Below are 21,029 nucleotides of genomic sequence, written 5' to 3'. Positions count from 1 at the left end.
CAGCATTCAGCACCCTCTGGGAGCTTGTTAGAAAGGCATGCACTGCTCTGGAGCCCTGCCCTAGCTGTACTAACTCAGAAACTCCGCGGCAGGACCCACCAGTCTGCGTTTTAACCACCCCTAGGTGACGCCGATGCACCCTCACAGTTGATGGTCGCAGCCCTAGATGCTGCAGGCTGGCTGGGAAGGGCCTCTCCCCCGGCCGGCCTCATCCCGCGGCCCTCGGGTGGGTAAGCAGGGAGCGCTCTGCAGGTGCTCCCGCCAAGGGGAAGGCTGTTTCGAACAGGCGCGCACACTTCGCTGCGTTTCAGGTGCAGGAAGTTGTTCCTCCAGGCGTAGGTCAAGGGGGCCCTTCCCCCTTTGCCTCCACCCGATCCGAATCGCAGGTTGGGTTGAACTTGACACCCAGCAGGGGTCGCTGCTGCCTATAAAGTGAGACCGAGGGAGCGCAGCAGCGAAGCCCCGAATCTTTGACATCACACTAAGCTCCTCCTTGCACGCACACATCTCCACACACACACACACGCGCGCGCACACACCGTGGACAGACCGCGTACTTCTCTCTGCCCGCTCGCACCCACTGCCCCGGAGCCGGCCTCTGCCTTGGCTGTGTGTCCGGCTCGGCCACCGACGAAGCCAGGAGCCAGGAGCGCAGCGCCCGCAGCGGGCGGGGACCGGCGCGCAGCAGGAGCGGTGGCCTGGCCGCCCGGGCAGCACCCCGCGCTTCCAGCAGCCGCGTCCGCCCGCGCCGGGGCTGCAGGGCGCGGAGCCGCCACCCCGCGGGCTCCTGGGCCCCCCGCCACCCCTATGCGAGAAGCCGAGCGAAGGAGCAGGACGCTCGGCAGCTGGACTCCTCCGCAAGCCCCGAGCGCCGCCTCCGCCTGCGCCCCTCCGGCGCCCAGGAAGCGACATGCAACCGCCGCGCTCCGGCTGAAAGGGGAAGGGGCCGGCGCCTTCCGCCAGCTCGGGATCCGGTCCCCGCGGCTGCGGCGCGTCCCGGCCGCGGCCCCCCGGGCTTGGGAGTGAGCGAGAAGCGGGAGCGGGAGCAAGAGGAGGCGGCGGCCGGCCCGGGGTTGGCCGGGGCGGGGGAGGAGGGACGGGGCGGGAGGAGGGCGCGGGGGGCGGGGAGGGGGCCCCGGCGGATAAAGATGGCAATGTCTCTCATCCAAGCGTGCCGCAGTCTGGCTCTCTCAACATGGCTGCTTTCCTTTTGTTTCGTGCATCTGCTCTGCCTGGACTTCACCGTGGCCGAGAAGGAGGAATGGTACACCGCCTTCGTGAACATCACCTACGCCGAGCCCGCGCCGGACCCCGGCGCGCCGGGCGGCGGCCCCGAGCTGCGCACCGAGAAGACCGAGTGCGGGCGCTACGGGGAGCACTCGCCCAAGCAGGACGCGCGCGGGGAGGTGGTCATGGCCAGCGCGGCGCACGACCGCCTGGCCTGCGACCCCAGCACCAAGTTCGCCGCCCCGGCCCACGGCAAGAGCTGGATCGCGCTCATCCCCAAGGGCAACTGCACGTACCGGGATAAGATCCGGAACGCGTTCCTGCAGAACGCCTCCGCCGTGGTCATCTTCAACGTGGGCTCCAACACCAACGAGACCATCACCATGTCCCACGCAGGTGAGCGGCCTCGGCGGGCGCGGGGGGTGGGGAACCCCGGGGGGGAGGTGCTGAGAAGCCCCCAGCGCCTGGCCCCCCTCCCCCCCTTTCTGGGAAGTCTGTGCTTTGCCAAAGACGCGTCTCCGTTCCCTGGACCTTCTAAGTTTTGTTGTGCGTCACTTTGGGGGGGTTTACAAAGAAAAAAGACTACCTGCATTGGGGGACTAGGGAGTGTGTTCAGTTTAGATGCGTGCGCCCGGACTGGGGGTCGCCGCCCAGGTGGGCTGACCTCTCAGAGCAGGACCTGAAAGGTGCGGTTGGGGCCGAGCTCAGGTATTGTTCTCGCTCAGGGACTGGCCCCGCACCTGCGTGGAGCAGGTAGATCTGATAAGTCAGCTCTGCCCTCGCCGTGTGCATCAGGTATACGCCTGGTGCGGGCGCTTGTGTGTCAGGAGGTGGGTAGGGTTTCTGGTGTGAGCAGCTCACCTCGGAGAACTAGCTTCTTAAGTCGGGTTTCAGTTCTTCATGGGAGATGGAGCACCCCCGCCCCTCCCGCTGCTTTGACACACATCATAAATAATGTTAAAAGCCCTGTGCTCTGCCCGGCTGTCATCCGGAGAGGCTGACAGGCGGGCACCATGGTAAATAATAACAATTCTCACCAAGCCAAGAAAAGCATGGTGGCCCTGAAGTTATGTCTACTTTTTTCAGTATTGCATTGTCTTTTGCTTGATCGGGAGGTTAATTACGCTTGTGCCAATAAGAGGATTTCAGGATAGAAAGACTAAGCTTTTCTTAATGATCGCAGGGTGCCAGCACTAGAAATAGGTTACTGCCCTGAAACTGGCGATTTTTCCCTGACTGACATAGCGGTGCTTCCGTGGTAGGAAGAACACGAAGTCCTCTCCAGGCTCATCAGCATAAGCAGCTAGATGGAGCAGACTCGCGGAGTCCAGGGATGCTGCTTGTTTCTATGTGCCTGAGAAGCGCGCCCTCCTTCCCCAGAGGGCTTCCTGGGTTGAGACTGTGACATCCAGGGGGAGGAGGTAATAGAAATGACAGATGGATTTTCTGACCGGAGCCGCTTAAGCAAAAACATCATTTTTCCTTCAAAGCCAGATATGAATAAGCAGTCACACTACTGAAATGGAACACCGAGCTTTGGCTCCACTGGGGCGGGGGAGGGGTGCATTCTTTGGGGACAAGTTTTCTTCCAAGAGCTCGTATCACCTATTAGTGAAATATCCAGTTGGTTTGCCTATGGTAATCATCACCAGCTGCTTTAGGAGAGGAAACTGTCAACATGAACGCAAACAGGTGGGGTGTGGACAGCAATGCTTCTGTCACCTAGGGCAGGAAAATACAATGTGGCAGTTAATGAAGAGGTGGAGAGGCAGTAAACTTAGGAAAGTTACAATAGTGCATTTGGGAACATGTGATATGCTTTCTTGAGCTCAACAATTGTGTAGGGGGAAAGACTGTATTCTGACCTCGAGTCATAGGAGCATTACTTAAACTATGGTATTCAAGGGTTTGGAGGACTTTGGAAGAGCACTTTAAGTCATGTAAAGTATCTTTAAATAAACATATTAAATATCTTAACTTCAACTGGTGGGGTGGTGTGAAGGAGATTTTTTTTTTCCCCCTTTAAAAGCCAAGAAGATTGTTGGCTGACTTTGCAGGATTCTTTCAATGTTTCTTTGTGCATATGCATGAAATCTTAAACTTGGCTTCTTGGAACACAAACTAAGAGGCATCATTTGTTCCTGTCTAAAAAGGTTCTCCAGAACTGCCAACACATTGGATCAATTAATGGCTCGCCTGTTTTTAAAGAAAGCAGTAAGCTGATTTTCTACACAAACGATGCTTGATTAAGACCTCGTGGGAGTAAAGGACTTAGTAACAGTTTGAAAGTTAAAGCCTAAAAAATGTAAATGAAATTCTCTACTATCTATTCTGTTTAGAAAAATGTGTTAATGCTCTATCTGCTAATAGCCATGAAACTTCCATAGTATCATTTGACATACTGCCACACTAAGAGACTCTGTATTCGCTTTACTCAGAGATTGCATTGATTTCTGCTAAAGTCTCATTATAAGTAGATACATGACTCGGTAGCTTGGCAAACCCTTCACTTCACTCTTAAGTCCTTCTGCCTGAATCTGAAACAGTGCCAGCACTGGTCTGGCTGTCAGTGTCTTACTCTTAGCTCCAGAAGGCTTTAATTTTTCTAGTTAACTTTGAGTCAGATTTCTAAATTCATTTTAGGAAATACGTGTTAGATGCTAGTTTCATATTCTTATTTTGTGAACATGGGATGCAATGTACCAGAGAATCCTTACACTTGTGAACTCTTTAATTCAGTCTCTAAAAAAAAATCTCACCTCATCTCTAGATCCTTTATTTTTGGAGCTGCTAGCTTTCAGGTGAGGAAAAGGTCTGAACTTAGATTTATACAACCCATCATGTAACACACATTTAGGGTGATATGACCCCCACACTCCCACTATCTTGGAATTCCGTTACATGGAAATCATTTTCTCCTTCGCCTTTCCATATAGCCTTTCTTTCTGAAATTTTTCCCTTTCCTGCTTAAATGATTTAGGGTTTCTGCCACTTCTGCAATTATGGTTTCTCATTCACAAAGATACAGGTTCTCCTGGGATAGGCTAGTAGTTTTACTTTGTAACCAGGTTTTAAATCTTATTTAAAATATGACAGCTTTATTGGCATACAATTCACATACCATACAATTCACTCATTTAAAGTAAACAATTTAATGGCCTTTACCATACTGACAGAGTTGTACAACCCTCACCACTAATTCCCAAAAGAAACCGTGTGCCCATTAGCAGTTACTTGTCATTACTCACCAATCTCCCAGCCCTAGCTAATCGCTAATCCATTTTCTATCTCTCTTTATGGATCACCGATTCTGGACATTTCATATAAATGGAATCATGTAATGTGTGGGGATTTTTTTATGACTGCCTTCTTTCACTTAGCGTAATATTTTTGAGGTCTAGCAATACTGTAGAATGTATCAGTACTACATTCCTCTTTGCCAAGTAATATTCCTGTGTATGTATATACCACCTTTTATTTATTCATCAATTAATGGACATTTAGATTTTCTTCACTTTTGGGTTATTAAGAATAATGCTTCTAGCTCTAGCCAGTTTGGCTCAGTGGTTAGAGCGTCGGCCTGGAGACTGAAGGGTCTTGGGTTCAATTTTGGCCAAGGGCACATACCTCGCTTTCAGACTCAATCCCCAGCCCTGGTCAGGGGTGTGTGGGAGGCAACCAACTGATGTGTCTCTCTCACATCGATATTTCTCTCTCTCTCTCTCTCTCTCTCTTCCACTCTCTCTGAAAAGGAGTAGGAAAAGATATCCTCCGGTGAAGATTAAAATAAAATAAAGAAAGAATAATGCTTCTATGAAAATCCATGTACATTTTGTGGACATTTCTCTTGGGTACATATCTAGAAGTGAAATTTCTGAGTCACATGCAGCTGTGTGGTTTAACCTTTTGAGGAACTGCCAGATTGTTTTCCACAGCAGCTCCCGTTTCACATCCCCACCAGCAGTGTGTGAGGGTTCCAGTTTCTCCACATCAACACTCCTCATTATCTGACTTTTTTATGTTGACCATCCCTGAGGTTGTGAAGTGATATCACCATTGTGGTTTTAATTTGCTTTTCCCTAAAGACTACAGTTACTTTTCAGCATAATCTTAATTCTTTCTCTGCTTTTCATTTTGTTCCTTCCCCCTTGTTAGTCCTTTATTTGTTCTTTCAGCTCATACACTTTTGTCCCAGGGAAGAGAGAGAGAAAGAGATTGGTAGAGAAAAGAGATCCATCTCTTTCCATTAAAAAAAAAGTCCATGGACCAGAGATTTTATATGTCCCCTATAAAAGGATGTGAGGAACTGTGTCTTCGTTGCTTTAGGGAGCTTCTGGCACAGTTTGCCTTGTGAGAGTGACAGGGGGGCAAGAGTAAAAAGCTGTACATATAGGAATACTGTCTCCACCTAGGGAGAGCCCCAGCAGTGTCCTTGCAGGCACAGGCAAAGGCCATGAGACCCAAATTAAAGAGTGTGGCCTCTAGAGCCAACCACTTAAGTTTGTGCCCTGGCTCTGCTACTTTCTCTCACTGTGGCTCTTTGAGCAAGTTACTCAACCTCTCGGGGCTTCAGCTTCCTCATCTGTAAAATGGGAGATAATAGTAACTTCCTCGGTTGTTTGTTTTGTGAATTAAATGAGTTAGTACAGTGCTTATATCTATAGCTGGGATGTAGCCATCAATAAATATTAACCCTTATAAGCACTGTACTCAGTGACACACAAGAGCCACAAACTGGATCACCCAGCCCCAGTGAGCCCTAGCAGCCTTGGGAAAGAGCTCTTGATTTACCCTCTCACGCGTGAGAGGCCAGAGCAGTTGCTCCAGTCTCTGTGGTTCCTGTGATTTGAAACAAGTGCTCCAGCTCTTTCTGATGGTTGCTGAACATTTTAGGATTCTCCTGTTGTATTTGTGCTTTCTCTTGGCTTAAACTGAAATCTCATCATGACCAGGACCTATATGATAAACATGGTAGATTTGTAAGTCGATGGATATGGTTTCCAAGTGGGTTGTGATGTTGAAGAAATGGTGCGTTTTCTTTTTTCCCCCCTTTTAGAGTGTGTTTGCCACTTTTTGTCTATTACTCGCTCATAGTTAAAGGGAAAGGAGAAAACTAAACACCTAGGCTTCTAGGAAGAACTGTTGAGAGACCCGATCCCTAATAGTATCAAGGATAGAGGGAGGAGATGGCTGCAGTTAACTATCTAGACAAAAAGCTCAGCCCTTGGCGAGGAAGCACCCAGGATGAAGGATATCCCATGTATTCTAGGACTTTCTCCAAGGTTCGAGGAGAAAAAGTAGAATATTTACTGAGGTTCTTTCCTGCTTAAGTGGGTGCTAAGAGTTTAATTCCCGGGTTTATGCTGCATTTATGACCATTACTTTAATTGCTAAAGTCTGCCTTTGCCTTAACTCCTACAAAGGAACTAGCTGATGTTAATTTTCCTGCAGGACTCATTTTTCTAGAATATTTGCTGGTGTGTTTTTATTTTTATTTTTATGTTTTCCTTTAAGTAATATGTTTGCATTAACTCTGTTTTTCAGGGTATCGTAGCCCTGTCTGGGTAGTAACGATATTGCTCATGCAGTACTTGCTCTGTGTCAGGCATGTTATATGCACTTTATGTGTGTTTGTTCATTTAGTCTTCATAGCTGTGCTGAGATAGGTACTGTTATCATCACTGTTTCACAGGCAAGGGAACTGAGACCTGGACAGGGGAGGCGGTTCGGCCATGCAGGTACAGCTGGACCTGCAAACCTCAGCAGCCTGTCTCCTGAGCCTGTGCTTGTAACTACTGCTCCACATACCCTCTCAACTTGAACGGATGCTCTAAACACTAGATGTGGACAGTGGTGACTTAATGGAGATGGGAAATGATCTGAAGCCGATTCCCATTTTGGAATACTTGAACGAGTCTACAGGCCAGATGCGCCGACTTGCAGACTGCATTTCTGTGCTGGAAGATGTAGGACCCACCTCTGATTAACCATTTGGCTTTGGGTCAGCCATTTTTTCTATCCTGGGTCTCAGTTTTCTTACTTTAAAAAAAATGAGAGGTTTGGTTAGTTCTCTAAGAGCTGTGTGAACTCCACAATCTCTTCCTTATATATTTAAAAATTAGGATATTTTTACTAAAATTCAAATTTCTGGCATCCCATTAGAAAATCTGGTAGCAGGGGCCCACAGTCCTGCATGGTGGCAGCAGGCAGCTGGAGCAGAGCCCTGGCCGGCCCTGGAGATGGTCAGTGTGCCCATTAGCTGGCCCAGGTCCCCGTCACTTCCTGTGGTCTGTCCGGCTCTTGGCCTGCACTGCTCATTGATGCCCCATCCGAACCCCAAGGCCATATGGGGCCTCAGCTATACATTATGGAGTCAAACTGGGGTCCATGAGGAGAGGTTACAGAAAGCAGACTTGGCCTATAAAGGGGGGAAATTCACAAGGCTAGAACTGTTTAGAAATGGAAGAGGTTTCCCTGGGAGGGACGCTTTCTCTTGCATTCAGATGAATGTTGTGTGCTTGCTGAGCACAGGATTCACGCACAAGGTTCCCATGGGTGACATCTGAAGGGCCCTCCCGAGCCTGAGAGCCCATGACTCTCTGGCTTTCAGATAGTTAAGAAACATTTCTGAAGAGCCTCAGGTTCCACTTCACTTTTCTTTTAAGATGCATACAGAAAGCTATCATTTACGTTTGGTCTTAATCTCCCAGGCCCAAACAGTCTCACCCGCCCCTCTTTGTTTGTGTTCTTTTGTTTGGCTCTCAGCTGTACCTCTTCACCAGTCTCTCCACTGGCAGCCAGATAGCCAACAGCCAGGAATTCCAGACTCTGTTATTAAAAGCCATACTTCAGTGTCAGTGTGAAATAGCATTATTGGCAGCGTAACTTAATATGGCCCAGGCATTTCAAGAAACTGTGGGCCTTGTTTACTCATTGCAGGTCATAGAAATACACATCTGGGGGATTTGAAAGGAAGCCTGTCTCCTACCTGCTAATCTGTAGTAAGAATCCCACCCTAGTCTCTCCTGATGCCTCTGTTCTTAGGGCTCCCCCGACTTCTCAAAAAGGAAGGGATTTCATGGCTGTGAAATCTGGAAAGGTTTAGAGAGAGCTTGGGACTCTGTAACTTGTTCTTCTAGTTTCTTAGAAGGAATGATTGTGTCTCTGATGCTGTGTTAATTTGTTTAGAAAAGAGCCTCAGCTTTTAAAAGGGAGGAGCTTAACCATTACTGTTACATTTCGGGACATGAAACTCAGTATATAAAGAATTTGGTATTTTGTAGCCCCTGAAAGTCTTCAGTTTATCTGCAGAAGAGATACTTTATTTTGTATACACTCTAAGGATCCTCACTTATTACTGACTGAAGCTGCGCTGGAACTCTGTGTGTGTGATAATGTAAGTCGAGAGAGGCTAAATTTGAATTAAAATGAAACCCAAGTTGCCAGAGGGAAAGGGGTGGAGAGTGAAGGGGGTCTTAATATATGGTGACAGGAGAAGATTTGACTTTGAGTGGTGGGCACACAGTGCGACATACAGATTTTGTAACATAGAAACCCACACCTGAAACCTAGATGATCATATTAACCAATGTTACTCCAGTAAGTTTAATAAAAAAAGAAAAAAAAAAATGTAATCAATTCTTAAAGAAAATTATTATGCTTAAAAGAAATTAAATCCTATTTGGGTTGTCGCAACTCTTGGGGATTTTATTGGTAATATAAATCCCAGCTACAAGGCAACCTTGTGCCGTGTGACTGTTCTCCTGAAGCTGCAACTATGGTGGTTCTAGTAGATGGAAACCTTGTCTACAGGTATAATTTTTTATTTTAAACTTTCAGGATTAATCACTTGACAGTTTAATGTATGATAGACTAAGTGTGTTTTGTAGATTGAAGTAAAAATATTAATGATTAGGGTTAGATCTAGTTCTTCTTATTTTTTTCTGTATAAGAGAGGGAAATTAAATATTTTTACCACTTCAAAAGCATTGGTTATAAGTTTATTTCTATAAGTATATTTTTTAAAAATATCTTGCCTATTCTATAATACAGTAGTGTTTAGAAAATCTTTCCCAGTAGAAAGAAGCATTGTTTATCATAAAATTTAAGCTTATATATTGGATGTTAGGCTTTTTCATATTCAGTGCATGAATATATATTTCATATAAGACGTTTTTTAAAAAAATTAGATGTATTTTTGTATGAAATATATAGCTTATTCATATTCATGTCCTTTCCAGGCAAAGATATGCATACAGTGAGTACATATATTAGGTAAAATCCAGGAAATGTCTTGTTTCTTAACCAATTCAGTCTGGTACCTCTCCATCATAGATGGTGTTTTACACACACAGTCCACTTAAGACAAAGATTTGAGGTTTCTCAGAGGTGTTGTCTTTCTGCATACACAGTGCCCCTTTCCCCTCCTTTAAATACGTCTTTTCTGCTGTCATCACTGTCTACGGAACATATTGTCTGGCCATTCCGTAGCCATGAGCTGACCGTCACACCCTCATCAGGAATGTAATTCAAATGCTCCAAAGAACAGTGGAGGAGAAAAGAGATTTTCCCCTTTATTTATCAAGAAGATGCTTGGAATGTTCTTCCTCCCAGATACCCCCAGGACTGGCTGCCCCTGCCTCTCGAAGGTCCCTTCTCTATGTGACCTCATCTCTGAGGCACTCCCTGGCTACTCTGCTGAAAACAGCAGCATCTGTCCCGCACATCCCATCCCCAGCACACCCGGCCCCCTCCCTGCTTCATAGGTGACATGTTTATCCATCAGGATGTAAGCTCCACGAGCAGTAGAGCTTTTAGACATGTTTTGCTGTTGTTCATGGTAAAGTTCCCAGACCCTGGTGCCTGGAATGAGCTCAGTAAATATTTATTGTTAAGATCTCTTACATAAGCTGGAGACTGGAAAGAGGGACTCTGTTAATGTTAGTCCCTAATCTCATGAAAAAATATTCTATGACATTAAGAAATTTTTTCTTAGCTTTTGACAGGGAAATTCTAATTTGAGTCTCCCATTAAAATGTTTGGTCATCTTGCAGATGTGGCATGAAGTGAGTGCCTGGTTCATGTTCGTGGTCGAAGAGGAAAAAGACATACTAAGTAACAAGCAGAGGGATCCAGGGTTTCAAAGTTATAACCAAATACAATTCTGTGCATGTGTTTGTGGTCTTGCATCTAGATAGATAGATAGATACATAGATACATAGATGATAGATATGTGTATCTATATATGGATGTATCTATATATGTATATCTTTTTAAATGAATGAAATATGTTTCATAGAAAATTTTGAAAATGTGGAAACATGTAAAAAGAGGAAGCTAATAACCATCATTAACTCAGCTATAATATTCCTCATTATGTGGTTACCTATTTGCTTTTACCCAATTGGGAATAATGTTACCTATATGTTTTAGTGGTTTTTTAAAATACAAGGTTATATTTTGAAATTTCTTGATGTTTCCATGATATTTCTATGACGTTTCCACTTTTCCTACATAGACAATGCTGCTGCACCTACAACCTTATGCACCTAAAAATGGGTGCATATCCATGATTCCTTTCTTAAGTCAGGCTCCTGAATGCAGCCCTAGTTAGTCAAAGGCTCCTCCTGCCTGGCTGCGTGCAGGGTTTTATATAGCTCTGCGCTCACTCATGGTATGGCTCTCCTCTGAAGTACAAAGGACAGCTGGCCGTTTGGGGTGCCGCCGGTGCTGCTGCTGCAGTCCCAGCACAGCTTTTCTGCATCACTTTGCTCCAAGGTAAACTAGTTTGGCAGCTGGGGCAAGACACAGACGGTGGAGAATCAGAAGAAATGAAGCCTCAGTGATAGAAGCATCAGAATTACAGTCAGTGAGACACCCCCCCCCCTTTCCCTTGTACCCATTCGTCTGTGGTTTACGTTCTGGGGGTGTCAAATGCAAATTGAACAGGGAGTTAGGAAACCTGGGTTTCATTTGTGGTTCTACCACAAATGGGCCTTACCGTTGGCAAGTCACTTCCCCCATGGGATCTTGGTTTAGATCTATGGCTTCCCACCTTTGTTTCACATGAGAATCAGGGAGTTTAACTTACAGATGCCCAGAGATTCTGTTGGAATGGGTCTGGTGTTGGAAGGGGACACTTCAGGCTATTCTCATATCCAGCCAGGGTTGGCAGCCACCACACTGGATGAATCTACATTCTTCCTCAGGTTCTTAGATCCCATGATTCTTTATTAAGTATTTAAAGAAATACTTAAAACTATTCCTTGGACATCAAAATCCTGCATGGAAAAAAAATTTAATATCTTTGCTATAGTGGTTAAAACTATGGTGACATGTACAGTTAAGTGTTACCTCAAGACGTGGGTTAGTGACTCGCTAATAATAACCAGATTTAGAGAGCAGCAAGGAGACAAATGGCAAATGCAGCGAGGACAGGAAAGCATACAAACTCGTGTAAAGCAGTCGAAAAGAGTACAGCAATGTGTCAGAAATGATTAGTATCGCTTCCCTTCCTTCTAATATCTATTCCACCCAGCACAGATAGAAGTTCGAAGTCATTCAGTTGGTGAGAGTGAGATGCTACCCTTCTGGGATGTGAGCAGAGTGGGCAAGGGGCTGCCCAGAACTGGGGGTTTTGCCGGGCAGGGAGGGCCCGGAAAGCTCAAGAAGCAGGGGATTAACCTAAGCCTTTGAGTCTCCTCCACTTGAGAAGTGAGCCTCACACGTTCTCCGTCAGAGCTGTTGTGAACACTTACACTACATAATGCAGCAAAGGGGAAACGCTGAGCCCTTAATAAATGATTAGCCATTTAAGTTTAGTTGGGTGAAATTTTATTGGCATGTTCATTATCTTGATTGTAGGCTCTGGCATAAGTGGTAGAGACACCCTGATATTTTTACCAAGTAGGAAGTACCCCATTCCACGTATCTTGGTTGTCAGCACCCAGACTGGAAGGCAGGATAGGGTAGTGGTGAAAAAGGTGATTCTGGATGCAGTTGATCTGGGTCTGAACCCTGAGAGAGTCACCTGCCTGGGGAGACATAAAGCAACCTAGGGCTGTCAAAATATATATATATTTGCAATGGGACTACATCTTAACACCTGTATTATCACCAGTTGAGTCCCAGCTATCCTGACCTCTGCCTGGACCGCTGAGCTCCTCTAATGAACAGGGTGATAATTGGATGCATATGTCTGGAACCAAAAGAGGTGACTTTCAGAAAGGCTGTCTTAGCTTATGCAAACAAAGGAGAGAATTTTCCTCGGTCACCTCCCATGGGAAGAGACGATAACTGAGAAACGGCTCGGTGGCTATTTGGAATGGCCAACGTGTCCTCACGTAGTGGCTGCCGATGGGCTCTGCTGCGGTCGTCTCATGGTCTCACTAGAAGCTCTTGCGTTGGAGACGCTCAGGCCCTGGCCCTCCGGGGAACGGGTGTCCGACTGCTGTATGGCCCCAGAGCTGATCAATACCAAGGCAGGGTCTGAGTCCATCACTGAGTTGCTAGGCAACAAGGCCCTGGGAGGTGGAGAGGCTTATGTCACACCCGTTTGCATTTGAACCCTGCTGCCCCGTGACCGTGGCAACTGCACGCAAAACGTTTTCAATGCCCCCGGTTCCTGATCTGCGCTTACTCCCAGGGCGTGGTCCTTCCGACTGTGTGCCAGGTGGCCCCCTTCTTGACGGGCCCTGGGCTGCAGTTTTTGTCCTTCCTAAGCTCTCTGGGATTTCGGACATAGCGATTAGCTTTTTAGTCTCCTAACCAGTGGTTTTCTGGTGGTTTTCAAAGCATCTTGCCCTAATTATGAGCAGCTGAGGAGTCACCCAAGGCCTCAGGAGGAAACTGCGGGACATCCTCACTGCTCTGTGGTTCCTTGTAACCCTGGTCCTTGGTCTCTCAAGTTCTGGCAACTTTGGTAGCCTTTAACTCCAATTTTTTTTTCCTCCCCAACCCAGTAAGACTGCAGAAGGCCTCAGCTGTCGCTTTCTGTTTGGACACTACGGGTTGAGACCAAATTGGCAAATTCCCTGAGGCAAAAAAAAAACAAAACGAATGTAGGGCTCCCTTAAGTGTATTTTTCTTCTTTCTAGGATCTTGGCCCCCCCCAGGCCCTGGTTGCCTGGATTCCTGTCATGATCTTTGAGTAGATATTTGTTTGATTTTTCTCTGAACCTGCCTTTTTCTGTTGCCGTTAATGGGAGGGTTATTCTCCTACAGTCTGCTCCAGCGCAGGCAGGAGAAATCACCCTGTTTATCTCTCCCTGTGCCCTTTGGCTCCTAAATTCACCCTACTATCGATGACACCCCAGTTCAGAGCCTCAGAACCCTCGTGTCAGGTGTGTAAGAATTAACCCAGTTGGAAAAACTGTGAAGACGCCTGATCTACCCCAGTAGCTGTAGCCTAGTGTCCTCCCCAGGCAGGTCCGAGGCAGGCCGAGGCAGGAGCCCTGCGGAGATGCGAGCTGCGGTTGGAGAGCGTCTCACACATTCCTCCCTGGGTGACAGGAGAGGACCCCACAACTTCCCTGAGGGAGGAGTGCGTCCGAGGTTATCAGAGGGGAGGGAGAACTGGAACAAGTTCATACCACATGAGCCACGCTGGTTGTGATAGAAAATGTAATTGGTGTGCTGGGATGTGTCAGAGGAAAGCCAGAAGATCTGAATGAATGAAACTGGCTGGCGACTATCGGCCTTTGTCTCAGCCCAGTGTTACGGCATTTTAATGATTCCGCAAAAGGAAAGTGGGTGTGTGTAGTGTGTGTGTGTGTGTGTATGTGTGTGTGTGTGACATGTGAATGGATATTAAAACGGTTTGATCTTTTCTAGTTTTCTTGGAAATTCCACTCATCGGAAAGAATGCTAATCCACTATACAGATAAAATTCCCCTTCCATGGAGTCCAAATGGCTCGGGGTTGTTGTCAGATGATGTAGCAGACCTCATGCCCACTGGCATATGTCCTCGCCACCTGAGCACAGTTATGTTCAAAAGGAAACTAACATTTTGTCCAGAATTCACTGTGTGTCAGGCACTGTGCTAGCCCGTCATGTGATTACTTGGACAGCCTACATTGTCTTAGTCGTTAGAGCCAGGCGAGAACCAGATTTTGAGGACACAAATCCCAGCTCTGCCTCGTAATAGCTTTGTGACCTGGGACAAGTTAACCGACCTCCCTGCTTCCGTATGCAAAATGGAAATCATCATAGTAGGACCTACGTCAGGGGGTTCTTGTGAGAATTAAATGGGCTAATATATATCAAGCACTTATCTATAGAGTAAGCACTATGAAAGCATTTGCTAATGAGAAAGCAGAGTAGCACGTGGTGCTGGAGTTCATGTCTATTTTAATCGATAGCCTATGCTTTTTCTCTGTGATATATGCTTCTACACACTAACTAATGCCTACTATTATGCTGTACAGATCACATTAAATTGATGTCACCTTTGATTTCTAGGAACAGTGAATGCTAACAGAGAGAAAATATCTTTTATTATTGCATTTATAGTCATCCCTATTTGGGCCTTGGCTGTAGCATCTTTTAACCTTTGGGTATATATTAGGTGAAGGCCTCGAACATTAAAAGATTATAGTCTTGGATTGTGCTTAATATATTCGTCTCTCTTTGACATAGTACTTTTCTCTACTTGATTTCATTTCTTCTTATAATAGCACTTCACAGGTGAAAAGAATACTAGTGTCGCCGCCCACACATGAAGGCGTTGACGCTCCCAGAGTTTAAGTCCTAGCCAAAGTAGGACTCAGATTCACATCTTCTTCTTTTTAATTCAAACGTGTTTCTCACTGTTCACCTGCGTCTTTAGCGGCTGTGAATTGAGCACTCACCATGCGCAGGTGTATTAACCCCCAGCTGTATGAAGACTAGGTGCCACTTTTTCCAGCGCAGGTTACCATCCGGCGGACGAGAAGGGAACAGTGGATGTGTGAGAGCGTTAGAGGGAACAGAGGACCAGAGAAACACTAATCATTCCAGGAATGATTAAATGGCCTCCAGATTTGAGGGGGAGGCGATACAGAGGAGTTGGCATTTTACAATAAGCAGAGTTGTGTGAAAGGGAGAAGATGAGAGCGCTGTAAGCCGAGGAACCACTGATTTGATCGTTGAGGGAAGGTGAGTGGGCCAAAGGGACCAGTCGATGGGTCGTATGGCGAGGTGAGACTAACAACAGTTAGAGGTGGGAAGGGTGCCGAGGAAGTCGGGCATTTTCTTATAGGTGATTGATAGGAAATGTTAAAGGTTTTTAAGCAAACGTGTCAGAGCTCTGTTTTAGAAAATAATTGTGCTAGCGGTACTGAAGTGTGTGTATAGGAGACACTGGTTTTCGGAAATGTTAATTAGCAGGCCAATCACAAGAGTCTAGAGAGTTCGGAAATAATTTCTAGAAACTGGTGCCTGAATATAAGGGCGGAGTAAAAGTGATATGTTTGTGTGGGTGAGTGATGAATGGCATAATAAAAATGGAATATAAGGGAAAGGAGGGATTTGGAAGGAAAATGTGGATGCAGTGTCGGGTGTGTTGCAGTGCTGGGTGTGTAGCATTTCTGAGGCTGCACACAGATGTTGGTGCCACTAATACAGTCCAGGTAGATGAAACTGTGAGAATGGATGGGACCAACACCAGAGGAGGTGTAGGTGAGGATAGACACCCGGGGTGGGGTTGAGGGTAGGGGGCAAGCATTTTGGAGATTGGGAGTACAAAGCAACTTTTTGGTTAGAGAAATTCCAAAATGACTAAAATTATGGAAACCTAGGAGTGAGAGAATTTCAGTAAACAAGTACATAACAAGGCCAGATGCTGCTAACAGGGCAAGAGGCTGACAATATTGGACTTGACAAGTGCAATGATGCACTTGAACTAGATGATATCAAAGGTCCTATTCAATTAACACATTGGCTCTTACTCTGAGCTTTCTCTATGTTCTCCCAAGAGCAAATAATAATATTAGGCAAATAAGCCAATCTGGAGAAGCCCTTTAATTTACAAAACCATTACCAGAGGCCTATTCTTGTTTATCTTTGGGTATAAATTTCCCACTACCATTGCTAATCCTGGCATTCAAATCTCCAGAAAGAAATGTAATGGTTGGGTTATATAGAATTCAGAAATCTCTCTAAATTTAACTTATCCTTCTAAACAATAGGCATACAGGGTAGAGATTATAAAAATGAGGGCAAAGCATAGTCAACATATTAATTTTTGCGTGCCGTATCATGATGGGGATAAATAATGTCTGGGGATGGCAGTTGATGTATAAAGGTAGAAATGTGTGTGTGTGTGTGAGAGAGAGAGAGACAGAGAGAGAGAGAGAGAGAGGGAGTCACCATGATGGTGCTGGATTTGAATGATCACTGTTTATGCCATTGCAAATGCTAGCATTTCAGCAAGCATTACCTATTATTTGCCAAAAGAGGTTGACAGACCTCTTGGGCTCCTCTTATGTCTGCTACCAATTTGGATTTGGGACATTGAATAGAATCGTCAAATTATTATTGTCGTTGCTGTTGTGCAGAGCACCATTTGCTGCAGGCTCCAGAGAGAGGAAAGCAGTGTTTTGCACAAGCTTGAATGTGTATCGCTCTTAGTGTATAAACAGATCTCAAGGTAACATCTAGTCATTGGAACCTTGCAATCTCTTATAATTAACTCTTTTCCCCCTTAAAGATTATAAACATTTTATAGCTCTTCAGCTGCCAACTTGCTACTCAGCTCCAACTGCCATTAGCTCTACTGGAGGTGATTCAAAACAGACAGAAGACAGAGGCTTCTGCACGGAGAATTTTTCCGAGCGATGGTGGTGTAAGCGGTTGGGAAGCTGACTCTTGTGGTTATGCTTGGAACCCGTGGAGTAAGGGTGCACAGACACTTTTTCAGTCTTTACTAGTGACCTCTGTTCTGAATTGCAGGAGTCACTGCTCTCCTTTTGTGCTGTGAGCAGCAGCCACCTAACCTTCTCCACTTGGTTCAGGGGTGAGCCAATTAGCCGACGTGCACAAACCAAGAGAACTTGACCTTCACTCTTTTCCTCTTATGCCCCCAAACCTCATCACCTCTTGCTTCTCTTTAGGATCCCTGATCAGAACACTCTGCATCCATTAAGTATTTCCTTACTGCAGTGTAACCTTGTTATATTTTTATGGGCTTATTCAGAATTAAGGTTAAGCACTACTTCCCACCCTGTATTCTTATGTGTCCTTAGCTAAAAACTAAACGGATGTCTGAGACCTTTGTGTTTGTAATTTTGTGTAAATGGAATCATCCCAGTACCTAAGGGGGCGGAACTTGACATCATAGGTGTTCCTATGACTTCCTGGAAAGAAATATATTTAATTACATTTCCACCTGTCTCGTTAACCTTTTATATTAGTTGTTTTTCTAACTGCAAATTCAAAAAATAAATTTAGAAGGTTGGACAACACTCTTTCAAACGAATGAAACAGAAGAGAAAAATATTACAGTTCACTGCACACAATAGGGGTAGCTATTGTTTTGCAAAACTTTTATGACATAGCCACGAATGTGTGTGAGAGATCACAATAGATTTAAAAGCTAAGGTCTTAGATAACATCCCAGTGATTCACTGTGGTGTTTTGCTCTACTCTAAAAAAAAAAAATTGTCCGCAGCATTCAGCATTATGACCTTGTGTCATCTCCCCGTCTCCCCAGGAGTTCGGATGTAGGCCGATTCCCTCCGTTGCCAAGATGTTTGTTAATGAGAGCTCTCACACAAGGGCCCCCGAGTAAAGGGGTCTTCACAACCTCTAGGCTAGACTTTCCCAAACCAAACACTGTCCCTCAATTGTGCAGAAGCATTTATGGTTTTTATTGGAGGCAGAGGGCTGTGTGCTCACATGGAGTAGGGTCTCGGCAGTTTTATCTCCTATGAATCAGCAAATAGGATCCAGATCCTCTAGAGCCGCGTGAGTCCAGTTGGTGGAGCTGCCCAGCTAAGGAGCAAGGCCCTGTGCTGTAACCTCCAACCACAGAGGGTGAAGATCATGCAGTTGGCCTCTTCGTTGTCAAAGTGTCTGCGGAATGGAAGTGAGTACGACAGAGAATCAGGGAACAAGAAGGAAAAGCTTGTGGACTGGAAGCCACATCCACCAGATGTAGGAACACCAGAACTGCACTCTAATTATCTACAATTTTTATTTTTACTTTTATTATTCAGTTATTTATTTTGCGTAAAAACCCTATTTAGTAAGAGTAAACAGTTCATTCCATTGTATGAGATACATTTTTTTCAATCATGGCATTATAAATTTGGAGGTTAAAGGCCCTTCCTGTTGAATTAGCAGCCCAGCCGCCGTGGCAGGCACCCCTGTCGTCGCAATCACTGTGTTGATGTCGCCGGAGCCAGGAAAGCGGGTCCACCACGGCGTGATTTCTGGACAGGGTTATTTTTGTTTGTGGACACTACCACTTACATAGGAATTTCCCAGCTTTGGGGTGAATATGACATCATCTATCTCTCTTTTAATGTGAAAACAGCGACCCTCCAACTGCTCCCTGGTGTGGTAGGGAAGGTAGAAGGTGGATGACGGCAGAGTATTTGTGCTGATGGGCTGAAGCGTTCATGGCCTTTAGGAAAGAAAAGGGTCTGGGAGCAGCTGCCTCATGTGTGCACTAGAGCTTTTTCCTCTTTTTTTGTGCATTCTGTGTCTCGGCTACTCTAACTTTCTTACATGGGTGAAGTAAGCAATGAAATCCTAATCGATATTTTTTCTACTTGTTGATAGTATTGCTATAGTGGTAGTAGAGAAATGGCTTGAAAAAGCTAACACATGATTTTGTTTACACACCTTCCGTGGATATACTTGCAAGCTTATCCTAAATACATCTGTTTCTGCAGTGCACACCCGTGTGCAGGACCCTCAGTGGCTCCCAGGTTTGATATCGCCGAGGCTGCTAGATGTCAGCAGGGGGAAGGGGCAGTAAAATTGTGTCCCTGTGTCGACTTTGCATTGTATCGATCACTTTGCAGTGTGAAGGTGTGAACACCCCTAATGCCTTTCCTTATTTAATAGCATATTTCCAGTATTTGTGATTGTCGCTTTGGACATGATAGAAGAAAAATACCACTCCTTTTTATTAGTGCAAAACAGTTCAGAATCCATTCCTGAATTTCATCTCCAATGGGAGATGAAAATCTCTCACCCTGCTCTCCCAGGAGAGAATTATGTATTTAATTCTTTATGGAAATTACTGCTTTCCTTAAGACAGATTCTGAAAGGAACCGAAGACGTTCACAAATATATAAAGACTGGAATGTAATTACCACACGACAGAGTTATGCAAACGGTATTTGGGTAAAGAAGTAAAAGCCAAATATCAGTTGGGGATTTCTAGTCCCTTGTGTTCCACATTATATTAAATTGAATCTTCTTTCGATGTCCTATAAAAGTTTAAATCGTCAGATTCTTTGAGCTTTCCAGGGAGCTTATATTTTCATGGTTATCATGAGACCTTTGCTGATGGCTGTGTTTCACACCACAGTGCCTCACACCACAGGAACCCAAACCGCATTGACCCAGAGCTCATCAGGTTTCAGTCTCCCTCTCTCCCCTCTGCCCCCCTCCCCTCCCCCCTCCCTCCCTCGCCACCCCTCTTTCCATCCCCAAACAAATGCCCTACTGAAGCGTAACACACACAAAATCACAACCTTGTTTTTGTATGTAAGATTCTACTGAAAGTCTGAGGGTCCCATCACATACTGTATAGTTCACCATCGCATTGCAAACATTCTTTTTCTTGGCCTTTTTCTGAACTTCGGTGATGTGGGTGGGTGAGTGGCACATCCTGTTCTTTGCTCTTACGTCGAGTCACTCCCTGTTATAACCCCGTGTTCAAGCTGGGGCCCGGTCCCTGATTTTCCCATCTGCTCTCCTGAAACAGGCGTCGCTGTAGCCCTTACTAGCCCTTCCATTTCTCGGCAGGCTCCTGGGGGCCCGTGCCCTTCCTCTGTGGTGTAAGCCCCAAGGCTGGAGTAAATTTCCCAGGTCCCTGTGCGAGCATTTGACCGCTCAGCAGAAGTTGCCCCGGGTGCTTCTCCCAGGCACACGCCAAACTTAAAGGCTCCCTGGCTCCTCTCTCCTCCCGTCTCTTCTTTCTTCTGCAGCTGCCAGCTCCAGACCATGCATTTCTTTCCTACTACTTTGTGGCACAGCAGCTTCAGCCTCTCCCCGAAGCTTTGGAAGCCAAGGATGCTCTGCTCTTGAGTTCTTTCATCTCCTGCCACAATCAAAGACCTTTCTGTGTTTAGAGTAATTATTCTGGTGCTGGCTCTTTTTAAAAATAAAAATTCCTTGGGAGTCACATTGGTTAATAAAATTATATAGGTTTCAGGCATACAATTAATTCTACGATACATCATCTGCATATTGCATTGTGTTCACCACCCCAAGTCAAGTCTCCTTCCATCGCCGTTTATTCCCCCTTTACTTTCTTCTGCCTCCCTCCCCTCACCCCCCTTCCCTCTGGCGGTCACCACAGTGTTGCCTGTGCCCATGAGTCTTTATTTTGTTGTGTGAAGGGATTAGCCAGCTCTTTGGAAAGTAATATTTTTTTTTCACCACTTTACCAGCAATAATGAGAAGTGTGATGATTATACAAAATTTTATATTAAAACTGTAAATAATAAATCTGAGGATTAATTTTCAGTATATCTATGTAAGGAGATATGGGGACAGGAGGAAGGGGAAGAAATCCCCAAAAGCTACATTTCAGGAAAAAAACCTTTAATCTGAGTTAGGTAATTACAGAATAGATTTTTTGAGGAAG

General features: G+C 45.5%; 1 protein-coding gene across 2 annotated transcripts in view; it reads left to right on the top strand.

Annotated features, from left to right (window-relative positions):
* Window positions 1–1,136: 1,136 nt before the first annotated feature.
* RNF150 (ring finger protein 150) overlaps window positions 1,137–21,029 on the top strand; it is a 172,209-nt gene continuing 152,316 nt past the window's right edge. For both annotated transcript variants that reach the window (XM_081135304.1, XM_081135305.1), the window contains exon 1: window positions 1,137–1,623. In XM_081135304.1, the coding sequence (XP_080991430.1) occupies window positions 1,149–1,623 (475 nt within the window). In that variant the 5' untranslated portion in view covers window positions 1,137–1,148. The remainder of the gene's footprint in view (window positions 1,624–21,029) is intronic.

This window comes from Miniopterus schreibersii (assembly GCF_964146895.1).
Source record: "Miniopterus schreibersii genome assembly, chromosome: 4".
Lineage (NCBI taxonomy): Eukaryota > Metazoa > Chordata > Mammalia > Chiroptera > Miniopteridae > Miniopterus > Miniopterus schreibersii.
This window is presented reverse-complemented; position numbering and strand designations above follow the sequence as displayed.